Source organism: Mobula birostris, chromosome 4 (genome assembly GCF_030028105.1).
Source record: "Mobula birostris isolate sMobBir1 chromosome 4, sMobBir1.hap1, whole genome shotgun sequence".
NCBI classification, from domain to species: Eukaryota; Metazoa; Chordata; class Chondrichthyes; order Myliobatiformes; family Myliobatidae; genus Mobula; species Mobula birostris.
The window spans coordinates 120,122,179-120,142,824 of NC_092373.1; the positions used below are offsets into that span (position 1 = coordinate 120,122,179).

Genomic DNA, 20,646 nt, shown 5'->3' on the forward strand with positions numbered 1-20,646 from the left:
AAGGTGGTAACAAATCAGCATATGGGATGGAGACTGAAAATCTGGTTGGGTGGTGCCACAACAGCATCTCACTCAATGTCAGCAATTGTTGACTTCAGAAGGAGGAAACCAGAAATCCATGTGCCAATCCCCATCAGAGGATCAGAGGTGGAGAGAGTCATCAACTTTAAATTCCTCAGTGTTATCATTTCAGAGGATCTGTCCTGGGACCAGCATGTAAGTGCCATTATGAAGAAAGCATGGCAAGCACCTCTACTTCCTTAGAAATATGCGAAGATTTGGTATGTCATCTAAAGATCCTCTGCACTCCCCTATAGATATGTGGTGGAGAGGATATTTTCTGGGTGCATCAGGGCCTGGTACAGAAACACAAATGCCCTTGAACAGAAAAGCCTACAAAACTTAGTGGACACACATCAGTCCATCACAGGCAAAGCCCTCCTCACCGTTGAACACATCTACATGAAGCGTTCTGGCAGGATAGCAGCATCCATCATCAAGGACCCCACTATCCAGGCCATGCTCTCTTCTCATTGCTGCCATCAAGAAGAAGATAACAAGTCTCTAGACCCACACCACCAGGTTCAGGGACAGCTTTTACCCCTCAACCATCAGGCTCTTCGACCAGGGGGGATAATTTCACTCAACTTCACTCATCCCATCAATGATCTGTACCCAAATTTATGGACTCACTTTCAAAGACTCTTCATCTCATGTTCTCGGTATTTATTGCCTACTTATTTATTATTTGTTTCCTTTGTATATTTGCACAGTTTGTTGTCTTTTGCAGATTGGTTCTTAGCCCATCCATTGGGTGCAGTCTTTTATTGATACTATTGTGTTTCTTGTGTTTACTTTCTTGTATTCACTTTCATACAGAAAATGAATCTCAGCGTTGTATATAGTGATATATATGTACTTTGATAATAAATTTACTTTGAACTTTGAATTTTGAATACTGACTTGACAGTCAAACACCCACCTGCTGTGTAGTAACATTTTTGTGTTTTGATAAAGTGCTGGAGAATGAGCACTGTTGACATGAGGGAATCTATTTACAATTAACTACTCTTCACACTCAATGGCATTGCCATTGCCTTGACTCTACTCTCAATGTACCAAGCATCATCACTGATTGGAAACTCAGCTGGATGTGTCAAATAAATACCGTGGCCACAAGAGTAAATCAGAAGCTGGGTATTCCATGGCTGGCAAATCATCTCCTGACATTGCTTAGCCTTTCAACTGTCTGCAAGGCACACAGTACTATAGAATACTGAAGTAAAAGAGCAAATGTTTGAAACATTCAGTAGGCCAATGAAAAAGATGTGTACGTGTAAAGAGCCTGATAGTTAGTGTATCAGATGACGGGAGGCATTGATTGTGTGGATAGTCAGAGACTTTTTCCCAGGACTGAAATGGCTAGCACAAGAGGGCACAGTTTTAAGGTGCTTGGAAGTAGGTACAGAGGAGATGTCAGGGGTAAGTTTTTTTACGCAGAGAGTGGTGAGTGTGTGGAATGGCCTGCCGGTGACAGTGGCGGAGGCGGATACAATAGGGTCTTTTAAGAGACTCCTGGATAGGTACATGGGGCTTAGAAAAATAGAGAGCTATGGGTAACCCTAGGTAATTTCTAAAGTAAGGACATGTTTGGTACAGTATCGAGGGCCAAAGGACCTGTATTGTGTTGCAGGTTTTCTATGTTTCTATGAGAAGAAAAACTGTATATACAGTCTCCATCAATGGAAATGAATAGATAGATGGCGTTTCAGGCCGAGACCCTTCTTCTTGAGTCCTGAAGAAGGGTCTCAGCCCAAAACATTGACTATCTATTCATTTTAGAAAAGTAAACAACAGGATTACTGCAGACTGTCCTGATGAAGGGTCTCGGCCTGAAGTGTCGACTGTACCTCTTCCTAGAGATGCTGCCTGGCCTGCCGCGTTCACCAGCAACTTTGATGTGTGTTGCTGTCTATTCATTTCCATAGATGCTGCCTTACCTACAGAGTTCCTCCAGCATTGTTTGTGTTGCTCTGTATTTCCAGCATCTGTAGACTTCATCGTGTTTATGTATCTACAGTCTTCCTGATCTTCTAGTTGTCTAGATGACTGTAGCTCTAACAATTCTCAGGAAGGTCAACATTGGAGAGAAAGTAGCCTATTTGATTGGCATACCATAGCTGTAGCAACATAAGCACTTGATTCTTTGCCCTCTTGTCACACCCTGGCTGCACTGAATGCCACCCATAAAATGCACTGTACTTCCTTATCTCACATCACCAGGGCTGCGAGCATATGCTGATGTTCCCCTCTAACTCCTATGCCATCTTGACTTAACAAGATATTGTTATTTGCTCGCCACAGCAAGGTCTAAATCCTGGAAAGCCCTCTGCCAACAGCATTGTATGAGAACTTTCATCAGGATATCTGCAGCAGCTCAAGAAGGTGGGTCAATGCCATTTTCTTAAGGGAAAACAGGGATGAGCACTTGCCATTAACATCCATATCCTTTAAAAAAAATCAATAAATTAAAATAAAACTGCTGCAGCGATGCAGTGGGCAACATTCACGACCACGTTCTGCTTCAATGTCTCAAACAGAATTTTCTGTTAGCCATAGGAGAAGAGGTAGGCCAAGTAAGTAACTTGGAAAGAGTTACTTAAAGAGGTCATGTGATCAATTAACTTAATTGGCTTTAAGTACTTAGGTTTCTATTTGTTTTTGATTGTTCCGTGGAGGAAGAAGATTAATTAGAAGGTATACCACAGTGTGGATTATTTTCAGTAGATACATTTGATCTTAGCAGTACCAGGCAGTTATTTACATACAGTTGCTGATCAATGCTTTTCTACATCACTAGGGGCACTTCTGCAGAAGGAAATGCCATATGAGCCTTTAAGGCAGGGGCTCCCAACCTGGGATCCATGGACCCCTCGATTAATGGTGGCGGTCCATGGCATAAAAAAGGTTGGGAACCCTGGCTCTAAGATCAGGATATATAAAAGCAAATGTCATACAGACAGGAGATCATTACAGCATGGAAGATATACAGTGAAAGTCACCTTCACTGACAAATTAACTCACTGTAAAGCTGATACTAGTGGGGTGCCCATGCCATAGTTCGATTCAGATTTATTTATCACATGTACATCAAAACATAGAGTCAAATACCTTGTGTTTACAACCAACAAACCTAAGGATGTGCTGGGGGCAGTTTGCAAGTATTGTCACACATTCCAGTGCCAACATAGCATGCCTACAATGTTCAACACAACATGCCTACAATGTTCAACACAACAACACGGGTAGCAGCAACAGCAACAAAACAAGATCACACCAGCAAAACAAAATCCCCTTTCCCACCCTCCCTCTCCCCTCACACACACATGCCTCCAAACCCAGGTCAGGCCACCTCTAGCCTGTCATACATATTCCAGAAGACCCTGAAAATCTAGACCACAATGGATGCCAGTGATTGCATAATGCCTCATAGTGTAGCTACTCAGTTTGCTGATATCCACGTAAAAGAAATAATCCTTTCTTGTTGGTGTTATAAAAAGATAGTGCCAATCTTTTGCAGTCAAGATGGCCAATCTCTTCTCTGAAGACATCAACTGCATTCTGGGACAGGGGAGATTTGTGATGCACCCCAAATTTGGACATCTCCAGTGGAGGGATGGATTGGTGAAGCTTTCGTTGTCAATTTGTCAATAAAACACAATATGGCAGTGGAAAGTAAAGTCCAGCTGGTAGAATTCCTGATAGAAATGTGCCTCTAAGGAAAATAGAATTGGAGGCATTGTCACACTGTGATAATGAAATAGAACTGATGTCAAACATTGGACCATTTTCCTTACACATTCCCCATGGAAATTCTAAAACCTTGTTATGTCAATGGTATTGCCTAAATTATTCCTCAGTCTCCTGGGGTAAGTGAGGAGAATTTCAGGATTAGGTGATGTGCACTGACAACACATCCAAAGAGGATGTCATTTCCATGCTGGTGCTGACCTCCTCCTCTCCATCATCTCCCTCTTCGTCCTTCCCCTCTAGCTCCTACAGGTCATCAGGTAAGGACAATGGTCTCATGGTCTGTGGCAGCATGCAATGTGACACTGTGGAAAATTCTTCACGTTCCTCTGATCATCCAAGGGACCAAAATCTCACTTTGATGACCCTGATGGCACTCTTTGCTGGGCTTCTTTTGACCCTGATTACAACATCATTAAGCAACGTGCTCGGGACCCCAGGTAAAGCTCAATCGTGAAGAAGTGAGGTGACACCCTTCTCTTGCAAACAGCCCACCAAATAAAATTTGAGAGGCACCATAAGCAATCTGAAAAAGGAGGGAGCTGAACAAATTCCACAGAAATATGTTTTTAACCATGAGGATTCTTATGCTTTGGTTGCAGAAAAGCTACGCATTCAGCGTGTGTAGCCGCCCTTGCAACCCAAATATACTTTGAGTTCACATGAAGAGCCAAGGTGAGCACTTAAGTGCAGTCTACCATTTCCTGTAGCCTCTGACACCTACTGATCTCAAGGGGAAACTCAAGAGGAAGGAGAAAGCACCTCTGACCTTTCCAACGAAACAAAGAGCTACAAACTGTAACAGAGCTACATTACATAAATTATCTGCTATCACTTGAAGTAATTTGGAAATAAAGTTCTGGGTGACATTGGACTTCTCTGCTGCAGGCAAAGTCATCCAGATAGGGCTGTGCAGTTGGAAATCTACAGAAGATGGCAGGTCTCTGAAACCACTGGTTTGGAAGACAGACTCCAGGTACTTTGGAAGTGATACTCCAGGGGCCAGGACCTCTGCAAAATGACCCATTTTCCCCCTCTCCGTTTGGTCCTTGGCAGATCTAAATTGGTTTCAGGTGCTCAGAGCCAGTGTGAACCAAGTGGATTCCTTCTTTCCCTTTTGAATCACAGACTGCTGAATATCTTAGAAAGTTTCTGCTGCTCACTGAGATGCAGCATGGATTTGTAAAACATAGATCTTGCCCTAACAATCAGTTTTAATATCCTCGGCATATGTTGTGAAATTTGTTGTCTTTTCAGCAGCAGTACAATACAACACATAATAGAGAAAAAAATTGAACTACAATATATATATACATAATAGTTAAATAGTAGTGCAAAAATAATAGTGTTCAATAGTGTTCAAACTCCATTCAGGAACTGGATGGCAGAGGGGAGGAAGATGCTCCTGAATCATTGAGTGAAGCTGACTAGGAACTAAAACAGTGAAGGGGAAAATACTGTATCTATGGATACTCTTCATATAGGCCTCCAGGCGGTTTCTGATAGGCTCACAAAATTGGAACTTAACTGGAGTTGGAATTGGTCTATTATTGTCACATGCACAGTGAAAAGCTTCTCTTGCATACTGTTCACATAAATCAATACATTATACAGTGCATTGAGATAGTATCAGGTAAAAAGTGCAAAAGGCACAGAGAAAGTGCTGTGCAGGTAGACCACCAGGTATAAAATCATAACAACATATATAGTGAGCTTAAGTGTCCATCTAGAACCATTCAATATGTCAGGACACTGAAGCAGGGACCCAATTGCAGACCAAGTACTGTGCTCGGTGGGGGGTGGGGTTGGAGGGGTGCAACAAAGTTGGCATCAAAGTTCAAGCAAAGATCAAAACATCCAGAGAAATGCAAAAACTAGAATCGGGAAACAGGCAGAGTTGATATTCAGATTAGATTAGATTAGATTCAACTTTACTGTCATTGTGTTGAGTGCAGATACAAAGCTAATGAAATGCAATTAGTATCTGACCAGAAGTGCAAAAGAATAGTGTTTACAAAATAACTGCGAATAAAAAGTAAGTGCTACAGCACACAAATATAAAAGTACTGAGACAGTCCAATATGGGTATAATAGTGCTTAGCGCTGTGATGTGAGGTTCAGCAGGGTCACAGCCTCAGGGAAGAAGCTCTTCCTGTGCCTGCTGGTGCAGGAGTGGGGGCTCCTGTATCACCTACCAGATGGGAAGAGAGTAAAAAATCCATGGTTAGAGTGAGATGCATCCTTGATAATGCTTTTCACCCTGCCCAGGCAGTGTTCATGGTAGATGTTCTCAATGGTGGGCAATTGGGAGCCGATAATCCGCTGGACAGTTTTCACCACATGTTGGAGTGCTTTGCGGTCCGATACGAGACAATTGCCATACCACACTGAAATACAGTTGATGAGTATGCTCTCAATGGTACAGCAGTAAAAGTCCATCAGTATCCTGGGACAGAGGTGAGCTTTCTTGATGCTCCGCAGGAAATAAAGGCACTCTTGTGCCTTTTTGATCAGGATGGAGGAGTTCAGGGACCAGGTGAGATCATTGGAAATGTGGACACCAAGGAATTTGAAGCTTGATACACGCTCCACTACAGCTCCGTTGATGTAGATGGGGACGTGAGTGTGACTCCTAGCATGCCTGAAGTCCACAACGATCTCCTTGGTCTTCTGGGTGTTAAGGGCCAGGTTGTTGTCAGCACACCACGCGGTCAGATGCTGGACCTCGTCCCTGTAGGCCGTCTCGTCATCCCCTCTGATCAGGCCAACCACCGTGGTGTTGTCTGCGAACTTGATTATGGAGTTAGAACCGTGTACAGGAACACAGTCATAGGTGAAAAGGGAGTACAGAAGAGGGCTCAGCACACAGCCTTGAGGCACGCCGGTATTCAGGGTGAGAGTGGAGGAGAAGAGGTTGTCTAAGCTGATTGGGGTCTGTTAGTCAGAAAGTCCAAGGTCTAATTGCAGAGGGATCAGCTGATACCAAGCTGGCAAAGTTTGGCGATCAGCTTGGAGGGGAGAGAATACAGATACAAATACTGAAAAGGCTCAGGAAAATTCACTGGCACAATCTGGCAACAAACAGGTGAATACATTGAGCAATCAACAGAGAGGCAGATGATAGATGGAGCACAATGAGACACAGGTGGCAGCAAAACAGGTAATAATGAGAAACAGATGAGAGACGGAGTATTCAGTAATACAGGGGCTAGAGTAGAGTAGGAGTGGGGACAGGAGCAGATGGCAATACAAGACCACAGACTGACAGCTAGGGGGAAACACACAAAAAGACAGAGTTCAACTGGAGGTGCTGACACAATAGCCTTATAACAGTAAGACAGAAGCTGTCCTGCAGCTTGATGGTACATGCTTTCAAGCTTTTATATCTTCTACCCAATGAGAGAATAGTGAACAGAGAATGTCTGGGTGAGTTGGGGTCTTTGATTATACTGACAGCTTTAATGTGGCAGCAAGAAGTATGTACAGAGTTTAAAACCATAGTGTACATGTCAATCAAATTATTAATCCACTAGGAAATACAGTGTTTGACAAGAGACTAAAATGAAAAAGTTGAACTGGGAAGATTTGAATAATTGTGTCTCACAAAGATCTGTATTCAGGGTTTGATAAGCCATAGTATGTATCAACACTGAAATTAAGAAAAAGTAAGGTTGATATTTTTCCTCAGTTTCATGTGTTAAACATGAGAACAGTAGCATATGTTCATTGCATCACTTTAAATTGTATTCAACTTCAAAAAAGAATCTTATAAATAATTTCTGCCAAGGAATCATGGGTAAGATGTGAACTTGTAGTATTGGCAATAAAAAAAAAAGATCATTTTACTTTGATACCTTAAATTGGATGAATGAACTTATTTCAAAGATCCCTGGATTAATAATATGAAATAGAAATGTTTAAACTTTAATATGAAGTATTGGGAATGCAGAGGGAAAGGTATTAGGGAAATACTGGAAAGCTGAACAAATTTTGGAGATTATGCATTAAACTTGAGAGATACTACATGTTTATAGCAACATCATAAATAAAATACAGGGAATATACAAATGCTATAATGCCTTCAGCATTGAAAACTTCGGTATCTAAAGGCACTTTAATACAAGGCTCTGCAGGTTGGAGGAGGTGTTGGTGGGGAATAGGTGAGTGGGCCAAGAAAGCAGCACTGAGGGTCCATGTTTCTGGGGTTCTATTGGAAGATCTACCCAAACTTTTAGACTCTGTCAAGGAGTCCTGCGTTCAGCTCCTAATAGCAATCTATTTCTTTGTTAAGAGCTGAATTAGCGTTCCGAGAATGAGGCACTCACTTGCACAATCCGTTCTCGGGCTCCTCAAGTCCAAACCTTTCATCGAAGGTGAGCTGTATTTGCATATTCTCATCAGCTGCTATTAGTCTCCACACCAGCACCACATCCCGAGGGTAGCTCTGAGGAAATCGGGGACTCTGCACAAATCCATCCTCCGAAATTGTAATAATTTTTTCATGCTGATGATCGTGCACTCCTAAATGATGAAGAAAATCAATGTAACTATTCATGTAAAATAACAAGATTTCATTCTCGACTTTGATTAATTTTAAGCACTTCATTTCGTTAAACTTTACAAAGTTAACTGCTATGAGCATAAATCCCACAACAAAATCCCATAAAGAATAGTGAAACACAAGAACCGGTTTTCTAATGAAATGTTGGTAATCTGGAATATATTTAACCATTCAATATACCATATCATTTTTAACAGGTATCTGCTAAAAGTTCCTTCAAGATGATTGGCACGAGGCCTGTTCTTTCATCACGTACTTGGCTACAGGTTACAAAATTTTGAAAAATAAATAACACATGCTGTTAGGATTTTCAGACTTTCCCTTCACTGAGAACCAGACATTATGGAGGATTTAAATAGTGAAAGCTATTTGTTTTCGTTAAGGTAGTTTCAGAAGTTGGTTGACAATGAAAAACTAATTTTATGTGGTTTTAAGTCAATGTATCTGTTTGTACACTCTTCTGTTAACTCAAAGGGAGTGCTAATATGACTGCAAGATTTGAAGCAATTGATGTGTGGCCAAGTGGTTAAGGTGTCAGTCTAGTCATCTGAAGGTCGCTAGTTCGAACCTCAGCTGAGGCAGCGTGTTGTGTCCTTGAGCAAGGCACTTAACCATACATTGCTCTGCGACGACACCGGTGCCAAGCTGTATCGACCCTAGTGCCTTTCCCTTGGACAACATCGGTGGCATGGAAAGAGGAGACTTGCAGGCAACTGCTGGTCTTCCATACAACCTTCCAAGGCGCAAATCCATGGTCTCACGAGATTAACGGATGTGTATTTTGATTTAAAATTCATTTTAGATCACTAGAGCAGCAGGGCAGCAGTGTGATGTGTTTCGGTTGATTGTGGTACAGTGTAGTATCAGTTCTGGCTTTTGGACCCTCTGTATTCAGAACCATGAAGGGTTCATTCCACATCGACACTTACTCGATACATGCCCGATTTGTTCCAAGCTTTCTACAGGGCGCAGCATGCATGAAACGGTGAATATGCAACTGAAATTTTGACACATACATCTGCAATACTCAATTTTCATGATTATTAAAGTGAGAAAGAAGTATTTCAATTATTTAATCATCAGTGAGTTATCTAAGTGTCATTAGCTTCAACATTGCTGCCACCAAGGCACTTGTATGCAATCTGAGATCAAAATGTAAAGTAGTCCATGAACCCTGCCCACTTGCTGCACAACTTTACCTGATCTGGATACAAAGGGACTTTTGATTCCTCATAGTTAAATATCCTTCTGAGAAGCATTATTGGCCACTGGAGATTGGGAGTCTGGCCACTTATCCTGAGTGCTCACTGCGTTAGCACCCTAATGCCTTTTGACACCCTGCTAATGTTCTAAAAAGGCTCTAATAATTACATGTAATTAAAACCAGCATAAATATATATACATATGTAGTATATGTCCTTGAAATTAATTGAACTAATACAGGCAGAGTAAAATGTGGAAAAATAAGTAAACGTATGCATCCATTACCCATCTCCCAGGACATTCTCTCTTCCTATTGCTACCATCAGAGAAGAGGTACAACAGCCTGAAGACACACACTTAATGTGCTGGAACAGTTCCTGCCCCTCCCCTATCAGATTTCTGCACGGATAATAAACTAACCGTGAACAGTATATCATTATTAGTGCTCTCTTTTTGCACTAATTATTGAATTTCCCTACATCTGTTCCTTATTGTCATTTATAGCATTTTAAGTATTGCACAACACTGCTGTTGCAAAACAATAAATTGCATGGCATATGTCAGTGATCGTAAACCTGATTCTGATTCCAATGTGGATTCATTATTGGTAACTCCATTCAAATAAACGGCATTACATAAATCTGACTCTCTGACACCGCAGAATGCTACCTTCTTCAGCTCATCTAAGATTCCCTTAGCCTAAGGTTTAACCCTTTTTCATTCAAAGCATAAAATCTCCAGGCAATGCCTTTGGACTGGTCTTTAGTTCTGTACTTTTGCGGATCAATTGAGAATCAGGCTGAGCCTTTTGAAATTTTTATCAGGAAAATACTTCATACATATATATATCTTGGAATTCTGGGTTCAGCCGGAGCACTTTGTCTTGATATTTTTTTGGATTATATGCAATAACATTTCTGCAACAGTATAATGGACACTGATACTCTTCAACTGTACTATGAATGATTTTGCACTGTGGTGAGAGGGAAGGAAGAGATGGGCTTGGATTAACTATCTAGTAACATACATAATCTACACTACCCTTATGACATATGATTTATGAATGTTTTTTTTTCAATGGGAAACGTTTCACCCATCCTCTCACATAACAACAGAGTAACTTGGAAATAGATATCCAGAAGAGTATATGTCTAGACCTCGATGTGTCTGAATTAATTCATCACAGCTGAAGATGGGTACAAAATACTCCAGCTTAGATGTGAAAAGGATAAAACTTTCCCCAATTTACCTGTTAGTGTGAGAGGGTTATTGCTGGAAATGATGCAGTTGTAAAGAGATAGCGAGGTCAGATTTCATTTTAATGCCGTTATATTCGGGTAATCAACCACAGCACACTGTTCATGAAAATAACTGAAATCCAGACAGGGTTTTGATCGTTGACCCATGCATCAAGTTTCAGTCAGGCCTCAATCACAACAAACACTTCAAAATCTGCCATATGATCTGCTCCCAAAGCCAAAAGAGATGGGGATATCAGATGCATCAGGGGTCGGGAGTGGGTGACGGCAGGGGGAGGCATGGGTTGGGATCCTTATACCAGCGTTGTTGTCATATTGTAAACAAGAGAAAATCTGCAGATACTGGAACTCCAAAACAACACACACCAAATGCTGGAGGAACTCAACAGATCAGGCAGCATCTATGGAAATGAACAAACAGTTGGCATTTCAGGCAGAGACCCTTCTTCGGGACTGAAATGGGGGGGGGCGCGATGCCAGAATAAAAAGGCAGGGGGAGGGGAAGGAAGCTAACTGGAAGATGATAGGTTATCTGGTGGAGGAAGGAATGAGAGGCAGAAGAGCAGAGTCTGGTAGATTAGCTGGAAGGCCAGCACTGGGTCAAGGAGTGCTAAAAATTAGAAGGCCAGAAGAACTTGCTGGAATCAGGGGAGCTGAATGCGGTTTTAATGCTGAGGGATAGGTGTCTCATGCAGCTCTGACACAGAAATTATGTCAGGGTTACAAGGATGGCTCACAACAGGAAGGTTCAAATGGTTCAAAACAACTTGGAGATGCTTCTTTCTGTGCTTCAGTCAAGTAACACTTCGTGGCCAGTTGCATAACAAGAAAGAAAAAGCAACATTATGCCATTGAAATTCTGGGCAGAACATACCTAAAAATTGCAGAATATTGATCTACATGGCGCATCTCCAGTGTTTTGACAGAATTTATTAATTGGATGTTAATTTCCAGATTACTATTCGTGGGCTCATGCTTGGTTTTATTTTTATATATATATATATATATATATATATATATATATATATATATATATCATGTGTTTATGTATATATATATATAAAATTATGTGATTATATATATTATTACACATTATTTATTTATTGATACTGACAGAGATACTGCTCAGAATAGGCCCTTCTGTCCCTTCGAGCTGTGCCACCCAGCAACCCTAATTTCACCCTAACTTAATTACAGGACAACTTGCAATGATCCCCTAACCTACGAACTGTTTGGACTTTGGATTTTGGACTGTGGGAGGAAGCTGGAGCGCTGGGAGGAAACCCACGCTCTCAGGGGGAGGATATACAAACTTCTTACAAACAGTGGTGGGAAATTAACTGTAAAGCATTGTGCTGATCACTACGCTATGGTACCGCCCTTTCGAGTGCAATAACACTCTCCACTCTTGAAATAAAAGCCACATTAATTGTACTTATGATATCAGGTGGCAAAAGGGATGGTGATAAATTTGTCAATCACTGTTTTATTGGGGGGGGGAGCTGGTAGACTGAAGTTGTATAAAGTATATTCCAGCTGCTAAATTTTCTTTTAAGGTGGTCATATGCATTTCACTTTTTGATAGCAGATTGACAACAGCCTTAAGTAGATCACTGGAAGCTGTTTGGGAAACATTACGATCAACAAATTGTCTCCACATTCATCTCACTGAGTTTCATGAGATTTTGATGTGCACAAGTTAACAGATCAATTTTCCATCATTACATCATGCATGTAATTCCTACACGCATCACAGGTACATCCCTTCTCACCATCAGTAATATCTACCACAGATGCAGCCTCAAGCAGGCATCATCTATTAAAGGTCCCCACCATCTGGGTTCTGACATCTTCTCGTAGCCTCCATTAGAAGGAAGTGCAGATGTCCCACCCCACCAGGTTATTGAACAGCTCCTTCCCTACAACCAGCTGGTTTCTGAGCCAACCAGCACAACCTCGATACTGCAATTTAGCAAAGCACTTTGATCACTTTGCACTAAAATGAACTTCCTTTATGTTCTATTGTGCATAATTTATGTTTAATTTTAGTTTTATTAATTTTTTCTTGTGAATGTTGCTTATATGATGCTATGCACCTGAGATACTGCAGCAAGTTTTTTATTGCACTTTTGCTCACATATCCATGTGACGATAAACTCGACTTTGACATTGATAAGGAAGCTACTGTATAGTACAACAGTAACCTGGCAATAATCTTACGAAGAAATATAATTCTGAAGGTGGCTCTGAGAAGTCAATGCTGGTTCAGTGGAGCTGAAAACTAGCCCAAACTGAAAGCAATTCTAAGTTGTCTGAACAGTTCCAGAAACAATTAGCCATATAAAGTAAATACAAAGTTTTCACATAGGTCAGTATTAAAATGGTAAACAATGAGCAATTTATTCTTAGATGCTAAATAACAGACTTGTAAATTTAACGTAAATTTTTAAAACTATACTTCGAGTATTTCAATATTTTATTTGAAATGATATCAAAAAAGAAAAGTACTGGAAATCCTCAATAGCTCAGCAGCTAGCATTTGCAGAAAGAGAAACAGGTACCACTTCAAGTTAAAGACACTTCCTCTGACGACAAAACAATCAAAGGTGACAGTGGTTTAGACAATGGCCACATGACTCTGAACATTACTGGTGTCAGCTGATGGGACACACAATTCCACTTTGAGAATTTGGCAGAAAGGAAAATTCAACTGTGTTCCCTCTCCTTCCCAATAAATGCTAGAATTACAGACAAAGCATTGCTGATCAGATGCAAAGCTTCTGTTAAACTGTGACCTTATTGCTGTCAACACCAATGGAAAACTGCATCCCAGATAAACAGAAAATCTTTCTTCCTGTAAAAATACACACTTTGGACCAAAAAAGAAGAGAAATAAACCAAAGAATATCACAAATTCCTTCAATGTTGAGACCAAAGTGATCCGTGGAATATTTTTTTAAAACATATAATACAAATGGAATCAGAAAAATACCAACGCAGACTTCTGTTGCCCTAATTGGCCAGTACTTCTTGCCTCACACAAATCAAAAGCTCCTTCTGTTTAATGTTGCCAGGGAGATAGAAATTGTAGTTTGCCAAAGATTGTTGAAAGCTCTCCAAGAGTAAAAGTGCATGATAGAAAACAGTTGCTTCATTGCTGCAAGCAACAAGTTAGCCACAAGAGATCTTGTGCTAGAAACTCTATCACTTAGCACATGGTTCTTACATGCAATATGATAGATTTGAAGTTGGAGATCAATTGCTGAAACTACTCAGGCCTTCTGTTTTGACACTGGGTAAACTGTACCATGATTCTGTGAGAATGTATGCATGTCACATAAACTGTATGTGCCTCAAAAGGAAGATAACGTGCAGGAATGGACGTTTTCCTGCCTGAACTGCTATCAGAAATGCTCCACAATATTTTACGATGGGTTCAGTGTCTCCTATGATGCAGCTTGTTGTAACTTAGAGGTTGTTTTTTCTTGTAGGAGGATGGTAAGAAAGGAGCAGCTATGATTGGCTTAATGGATACTTGCCTCAGTGAGCACCTCAAATGCGGCTTTGTCCCAATATCTGAATTGCCGCCTGTGCCACACACAAGTGAGGGCAAGAATAGGATGACATGGCCGATGAACGTGTGGCTAAAGAAATGGTGCAGGAGGCAAAGTTTCATATCTGAGCATCACTGGGATCTCTTCTGGGAAAGGTATGATCTGCACAAGAGAGACAGGTTACACCTGAACTTGAGAGGGCCAATGTCCTTGCGGCAAGAGCTGTTGGGGAGGGTTCATACTTGGTTGGCAGGGAAATGGGAACCAGAGTGATAGATCAGAGGATGGAGTAGATGTTGTAAAGATCAGATTCCTTCTCCTTCAGTCCTTTACCTTTCCCACCCACCTGTCTTCACCTATCACCTTGCAGCTGGACTTCTTCCCCTCCCACCTTTTTTCCACCCCTTCCTTTCCAGTCCTGAATAAGGGTCTCAGCCTGAAACATTGACTGTTTATTCATTTCTGTAGATACTGCCTGGACTGCTGAGTTCAACCAGCCCTTTGTGTGTGTTGCTTTGGATTTCCAGCATCGGCAGAATTTATTGCATTGTGAAGGTAGATGCAGCATGTAGAGAGACTGTGAGGAGGGGAAGGAAGTGCACAGGGCATAATTGTAATCAGTTGGATGGGTTATAATGTGTTTACTATAATGTGACAAACATCAGTAACAAGGGTGAAGAACTTAGAGCATGGGTCAGTACTTGGAGCTATGCCATTACAGAAACTTGGCTGATGCAAGGGCAGGAATAGCTGCTAGATGTTTTGGTGTTTAGATGCTTCAAAGGGGACAGAAAAAAGAAGTGGGTGAATGGCATTATTAATTAGGGATAGTATCACAGCTGCAGAAAGGGAGGACGTCATGATGGGGTTGTCTACTGAGTCAGTGTGGGTGGAAGACAGGGATCGATCACTTTATAAGGAGTATTTTATAGACTCTCAATGGCAACAGATTTACTGAGGAACAGATTTTGGAAAGGTACAAAAAGAACAGGACTGTTGCCATGGGTGACTTCAACATCGTTAATATTGATTAAGGTCTGTGACTGGTGATGTTCCACAGGAATCAGTGAATAAAGGCGCAACAGCACCTTTATTTCCTGCGGAGCATGAAGAAAGCTCACCTCTGTCCCAGAATACTGATGGACTTTTACCGCTGTACCATTGAGAGCATACTCACCAACTGCATCTCAGTGTGGTATGGCAATTGTCCCATATCGGACCACAAAGCACTCCAGCATGTGGTGAAAACTGCCCAGCAGATTATTGGCACCCAATTGCCCACCATTGACAACATCTACCATAAATGCTGCCTGGGCAGGGCGAAAAGCATAATCAGGGATACATCTCACCCTAACCATGGACTTTTTACTCTCCTCCCATCCGATAGGTGCTACAGGAGCCTCCGCTCCCGCACCAGCAGGCACAGGAAGAGCTTCTTCCCTGAGGCTGTGACCCTGCTGAACCTCACATCACAGCGCTAAGCGGTATTGGATCCATATTGTACTGTCTCAGTACTTTCATATTTGTGTGCTGTAGCACTTACTTTTTATTCGCAGTTATTTTGTAAATAACACTATTCTTTGCATTTCTGGTCAGATGCTAACTGCATTTCATTGGCTTTGTATCTGTACTCGGCACAATGACAATAAAGTTGAATCTAATCTAATCTAATCTAGGGGTATGGAACACTCTGCCAGGGGTGGTGGTACAGGCAGATACATCAGGAATATGGATGAAAGAAAAATGGAGGGCTATGTGGGAGGGAAGGGTTAGATTGATCTTGGAGTAGGTTAATCATGAACCAAAGGGCCTGTACTGTTGTTCTATATTTGATGTCTGGCAGAGGCACACACAGCCTTCATGCCTTATGTGATCCAGCACTCAAAACCAAAGTAGCCCCCAAATCAGCCCCACAGTTTGAAGCCTTGAAATCCATCATTTTAAATTGTTAATAATAGCTCTCACCATGGCAAGCGATTGTACTATTAAGTATTCACTTCATTCCTGCTTGAAAGTAATATACGATTATTGTGTGTAATTGTGCAGAAGATTCAGCTTTTGTGATATGTAAGCACTTTGAATGCCAGGCAAATAAAGAAAATTGGTCCCCCGTAGGACCCTTACAATACAGAAGCATGTTCCCTTTTCAGTGCTGTTCGAGTCCAGAAATTGGTTTACTTTTAAATCGGAGTATGAAATCTACACAAGAATAAGAGCTTAATCTGCTCATATTGTTGTGGGAGCAGCTCTAATGTGGTATTGGATAGCAATTCTCATGAAAGTGTGTGAGCTCACTAGCTAGGCTTAAAGCTACCTGGACAGGAAAGTTGCAGAGATCTGAGCATTAACCACTTCTTTTTCACGTCCCTGCAGGCCCATCCTTGCACCAGGTAATGCCACTGCTCCAGCTCTGAAGTGGTGCTCTCAGTGAAACCACAGCACTGGAAGTTCAGTTTTGCTTGTTTTCAGCTGAAACACGGAAAAGCACTGGCAAGTGGTCTGCGCCCTCCCGGTAACACACACAAAATGCTGGAGGAACTCAGTAGGTCAGTCAGTATCTATGGAAATTAATCAACAGCCAACGTTTTGGGCCAAGACCCTTCTTCAGGACTGAGATGGAAGGGAGAAGATGCCAGAATAAAAAGGTGGCCGCGGGTGGGGTGGGGTAGAAACTAATAGGTGAAGTCAAGTGGGTGGAAAAGGTAAAGAGCTGGAGAAGAAGGAATCTGATAGGAGAGGAGAGCGGGCCATAGGAGAAAGAGAAGGAGGAGGGGACCCAGGGGAAAGTACTAGGCAGGCGAGCAGTGGTAAACAGAAGTGGAGGGGGAGGAATCTTTTTACTAGAAAGTCCATGTAAATCCAGATGAAGGCCTGAAATGTTGACTGTTTACTTCTGACCTATTGAGTTCCTCCAGCAGTTTGTGTGCGTTGCTCTGGATTTCCAGTTCTTGTGTTTATGCTCTGTCAGTCATGGTTGAGTGCTTAGATGATGCATAGAGTGACGGATGAAGTCATTTCATGGACAAGTATATACACATATACACTATAAACTTCTATACACAGCTGATCACCAGCCAGGAGAGGAGGGTACATCTCCTGACAGACATTAGCACCACTCACACCAGAGAACCCAGGGAAGATGCTGCAGAAGTCCATGGTGCACAGTATTTTTTTGGATTTTTACTGAGCATCCTTTCTTCACAGAAATAAATGCTTCTCCTAACAGTATCTGCATATGTACTTGACAGCCCATGTTATAGTGCCATGCTGAGACAGAAAAATACTATTTGCCCAGCACCTCCCCTTCTTGGGCTACGAATCTGCTTAAGATCAGGAGAATGAGCAGAAACACCCTTCAGAGGACCAGTTCAGATACTGATAAAGCAAGGTATGGAGAGAGTACATCACAGAATTATTTTTTATTTCAAAGGATTCAAAGTACATTTATTATCAAAGTATGTATGCTTTATACAGCCCTGAGATTCATCTTCTCCACAGATAGCCATGAAACAAAGAAAACCATGGAACCCATTCAAAGAAAGACATCAACCCCCACCCCCCATGCACAAAAAAAAACAAATTGTGCAAACAGCAACAAGAACATCAACCCCCTCGTAGAGGCACTCAGCACTTGCAGGCTACAGTACCAGAGGCCAAGTAAAGGAAGCATACTGGCATGTGAAAAGGCTGATACACAGAGAGCTCCACATTCTTAATGACAGAGTGCACGTCAAAAGAGACGAGAGGATCCTTCTTCAGCAGTTATTGGTGCATGCGGAGGCTATTCAAAACCTCAATACCTCAGGAAAGTCTCAGGCCACTGTTATCAACCCAAATCAGATTGCTGACCTTTACGATTAGAATGCTGTCATTCAAGAGTGGAGCCTATACTTGGGAGTGCATTGTTCCAATTGGGAAGGAAACTTCTCCTGGCAAAAGTTAAATATTTGTGTTGGCAATAGTTTAGAGAGTCCTGGAGGGCTGGAGTCTAGAGATCCTGGACAGTATAGGTCTCAGCACATAAAAAGGCTGCTGTCTGCCCAGCCCTGGGAGATTTGCACTGATGTTGTAGACTCAGATTCTCAACCCCTTTCTCCCACTGCTGTCTTTCACCTGTGTCTGTCCAGGCCCTTCCAGGACAGAAGCTTATAGTGTTTGACATCACAGCTATCAGAGTACAATTCAAAGAAAACAACCTTCCTCTACCAAGGTGGCAGCCACCGGAGAACAATATATCAAAGTAATTGGCCTTGTAAGCCTGTTGGGAAAACACTCACAATGTGTTACATTTTTATTTATTTCTTCAAAGGATCTGGATGTGTCTGGCAAAAACAGAAATTATTCTTTGTTTTACTGTCCTGAACTGAGGAGACACAGTTAAGAATTAATCACATTATGTGACTCAACACCCATTATGGTTCAGACAAATTTCCTTCCCTGAAGGAGATGACAAAATTAGATAGGTCCTTTCAACAATCCAGCAGTCTGACAGGGAGTGTAATTAGGACCCTAATGAATTTAATCATAGAATCATAGAACACAGAGGAAGACCTGTCAGCCCACTATTTCCATATTCATCATTGACAGCACCAAGATTTTCAGGGACAAAGTCTCAGTGGGGATGCAGAAAATAAATCTTTAGCGACACGTTGCACTTCATGGTTTTGTGTGCTTGAAGCATGTTGTCAACCAGCTGCAAGTACTGTAGTTGCCAAGAAAATTTTCAACAACATCCTTGAATACCTTCCATGCAATTTTTCTTTTGTCCCACCAGAAGTTTTTCAAATTGCCTGTCATTAATGGCTTGTTTGATTTGTGGACCAACAAAGGTGCCTGCCTTAATCTTGGCATCAGTTACTGAAATAACAAATTGGTGAACTGAAATAACAAGTATAGGCAATTTCAAAAAATGGTGTGATAGGGAAATTCCATAGTCGATTTTCATGATCAGCAGCCCAAAATCAGGTTTATTATCACCGGCATGTGATGTGAAAATTTGTTAATTTACCAGCAGCAGTTCAATGCAATACATAATCTAGCAGAGAGAGGAAAAAAGATAAAATAAAACATAATAATAAATAAACAAGTAAATCAATTACATGTATTGAATAGATTATTAAAAATGTGCAAAAACAGAAATACTGTATATTTAAAAAAGTGAGGTAGTGTCCAAAGCTTCAATGTCCATTTAGGAATCGGATGGCAGAGGGGAAGAAGCTGTTCCTGAATTGCTGAGTGTGTGCCTTCAGGCGTCTGTCTCTCCTACCTGATGATAACAGTGAGAAAAGAGCATGCCCTGGGTGCTGGATGTCCTTAATAATGGACACTGCCTTTCTGAGACACGGGTCCCTAAAGATGTCCTGGGTACTTTGTAGGCTAGTACTCAAGATGGAGCTGACTAGATTTACAACCTTCTGCAGCTTCTTTCAGTCCAGTGCAGTAGCTGCCTCCCCTCCATACCAGACAGTGATGCAGCCTGTCAGAATACGCTCCACGATACAACTATAGAAGTTTTTGAGTGTATTTGTTGACATGTCAAATCGCTTCAACCTCCTAATGAAGTATAGCCGCTGTCTTGCCTTCTTTATGACTACATCAATATGTTGGGACCAGGTTAGATCCTCAGAGATCTTGACACCTTGACAAGTATTCAGGAAGCAAAATCTTTGTAGTCACCATCAAAAATACTATTTTTTATTGCGTCAGACCTTCTGTATTCAGGCCCAAATTTTCAATCCATATAAGTAACATTAAAAATTCCAGCACATTGGTCACAATCTTCCAATTTTAAAGGCAAACTTCCATCATCACCATCTGCCCCTTATTAACAAACTAATTTCGGATCTATTTGCCAACTTGCCCTGGATACCACGAGCTCAAATCTTTTGAACATGTTTTCGATATGGCACCTCGTTAAAGGCATTAATGAAATCCAGCAACCTCACTGTTCTTATCAATACATTTAGTCATTTCTTCAAAAGATTAAGCCAAATCAGTCAGAATCTCCCCCTAGCAAAATCATGCTGACAATCATTAATTAGTCCCTGCTATTCAAACTGCAGATTAATCCTGTTTCTAAGCATGTTTTCAATAATCTCACCACCACTAACAGTAGACTTATTGGTCTGTAATTAGACTTTTCCCTGTGCCTTTGTTACCAATGTTCATTAGCATTCATCATTACCCTGATCTACCTGACCCAATTACATCCCTCCTGACCAAACTCCCCTCCATCATGACGACTCCTCACCTAACCTCA

At 41.4% G+C, this 20,646-nt stretch overlaps 1 protein-coding gene across 1 annotated transcript in view; it reads right to left on the reverse strand.

The window, feature by feature from the left end:
• pdgfc (platelet derived growth factor c) overlaps positions 1 to 20,646 on the reverse strand; it is a 298,488-nt gene that overhangs the window by 145,362 nt on the left and 132,480 nt on the right. The window contains exon 2 of the mRNA XM_072255978.1: positions 8,136 to 8,331. Coding sequence (XP_072112079.1) covers positions 8,136 to 8,331 — 196 coding nt within the window. The remainder of the gene's footprint in view (positions 1 to 8,135; positions 8,332 to 20,646) is intronic.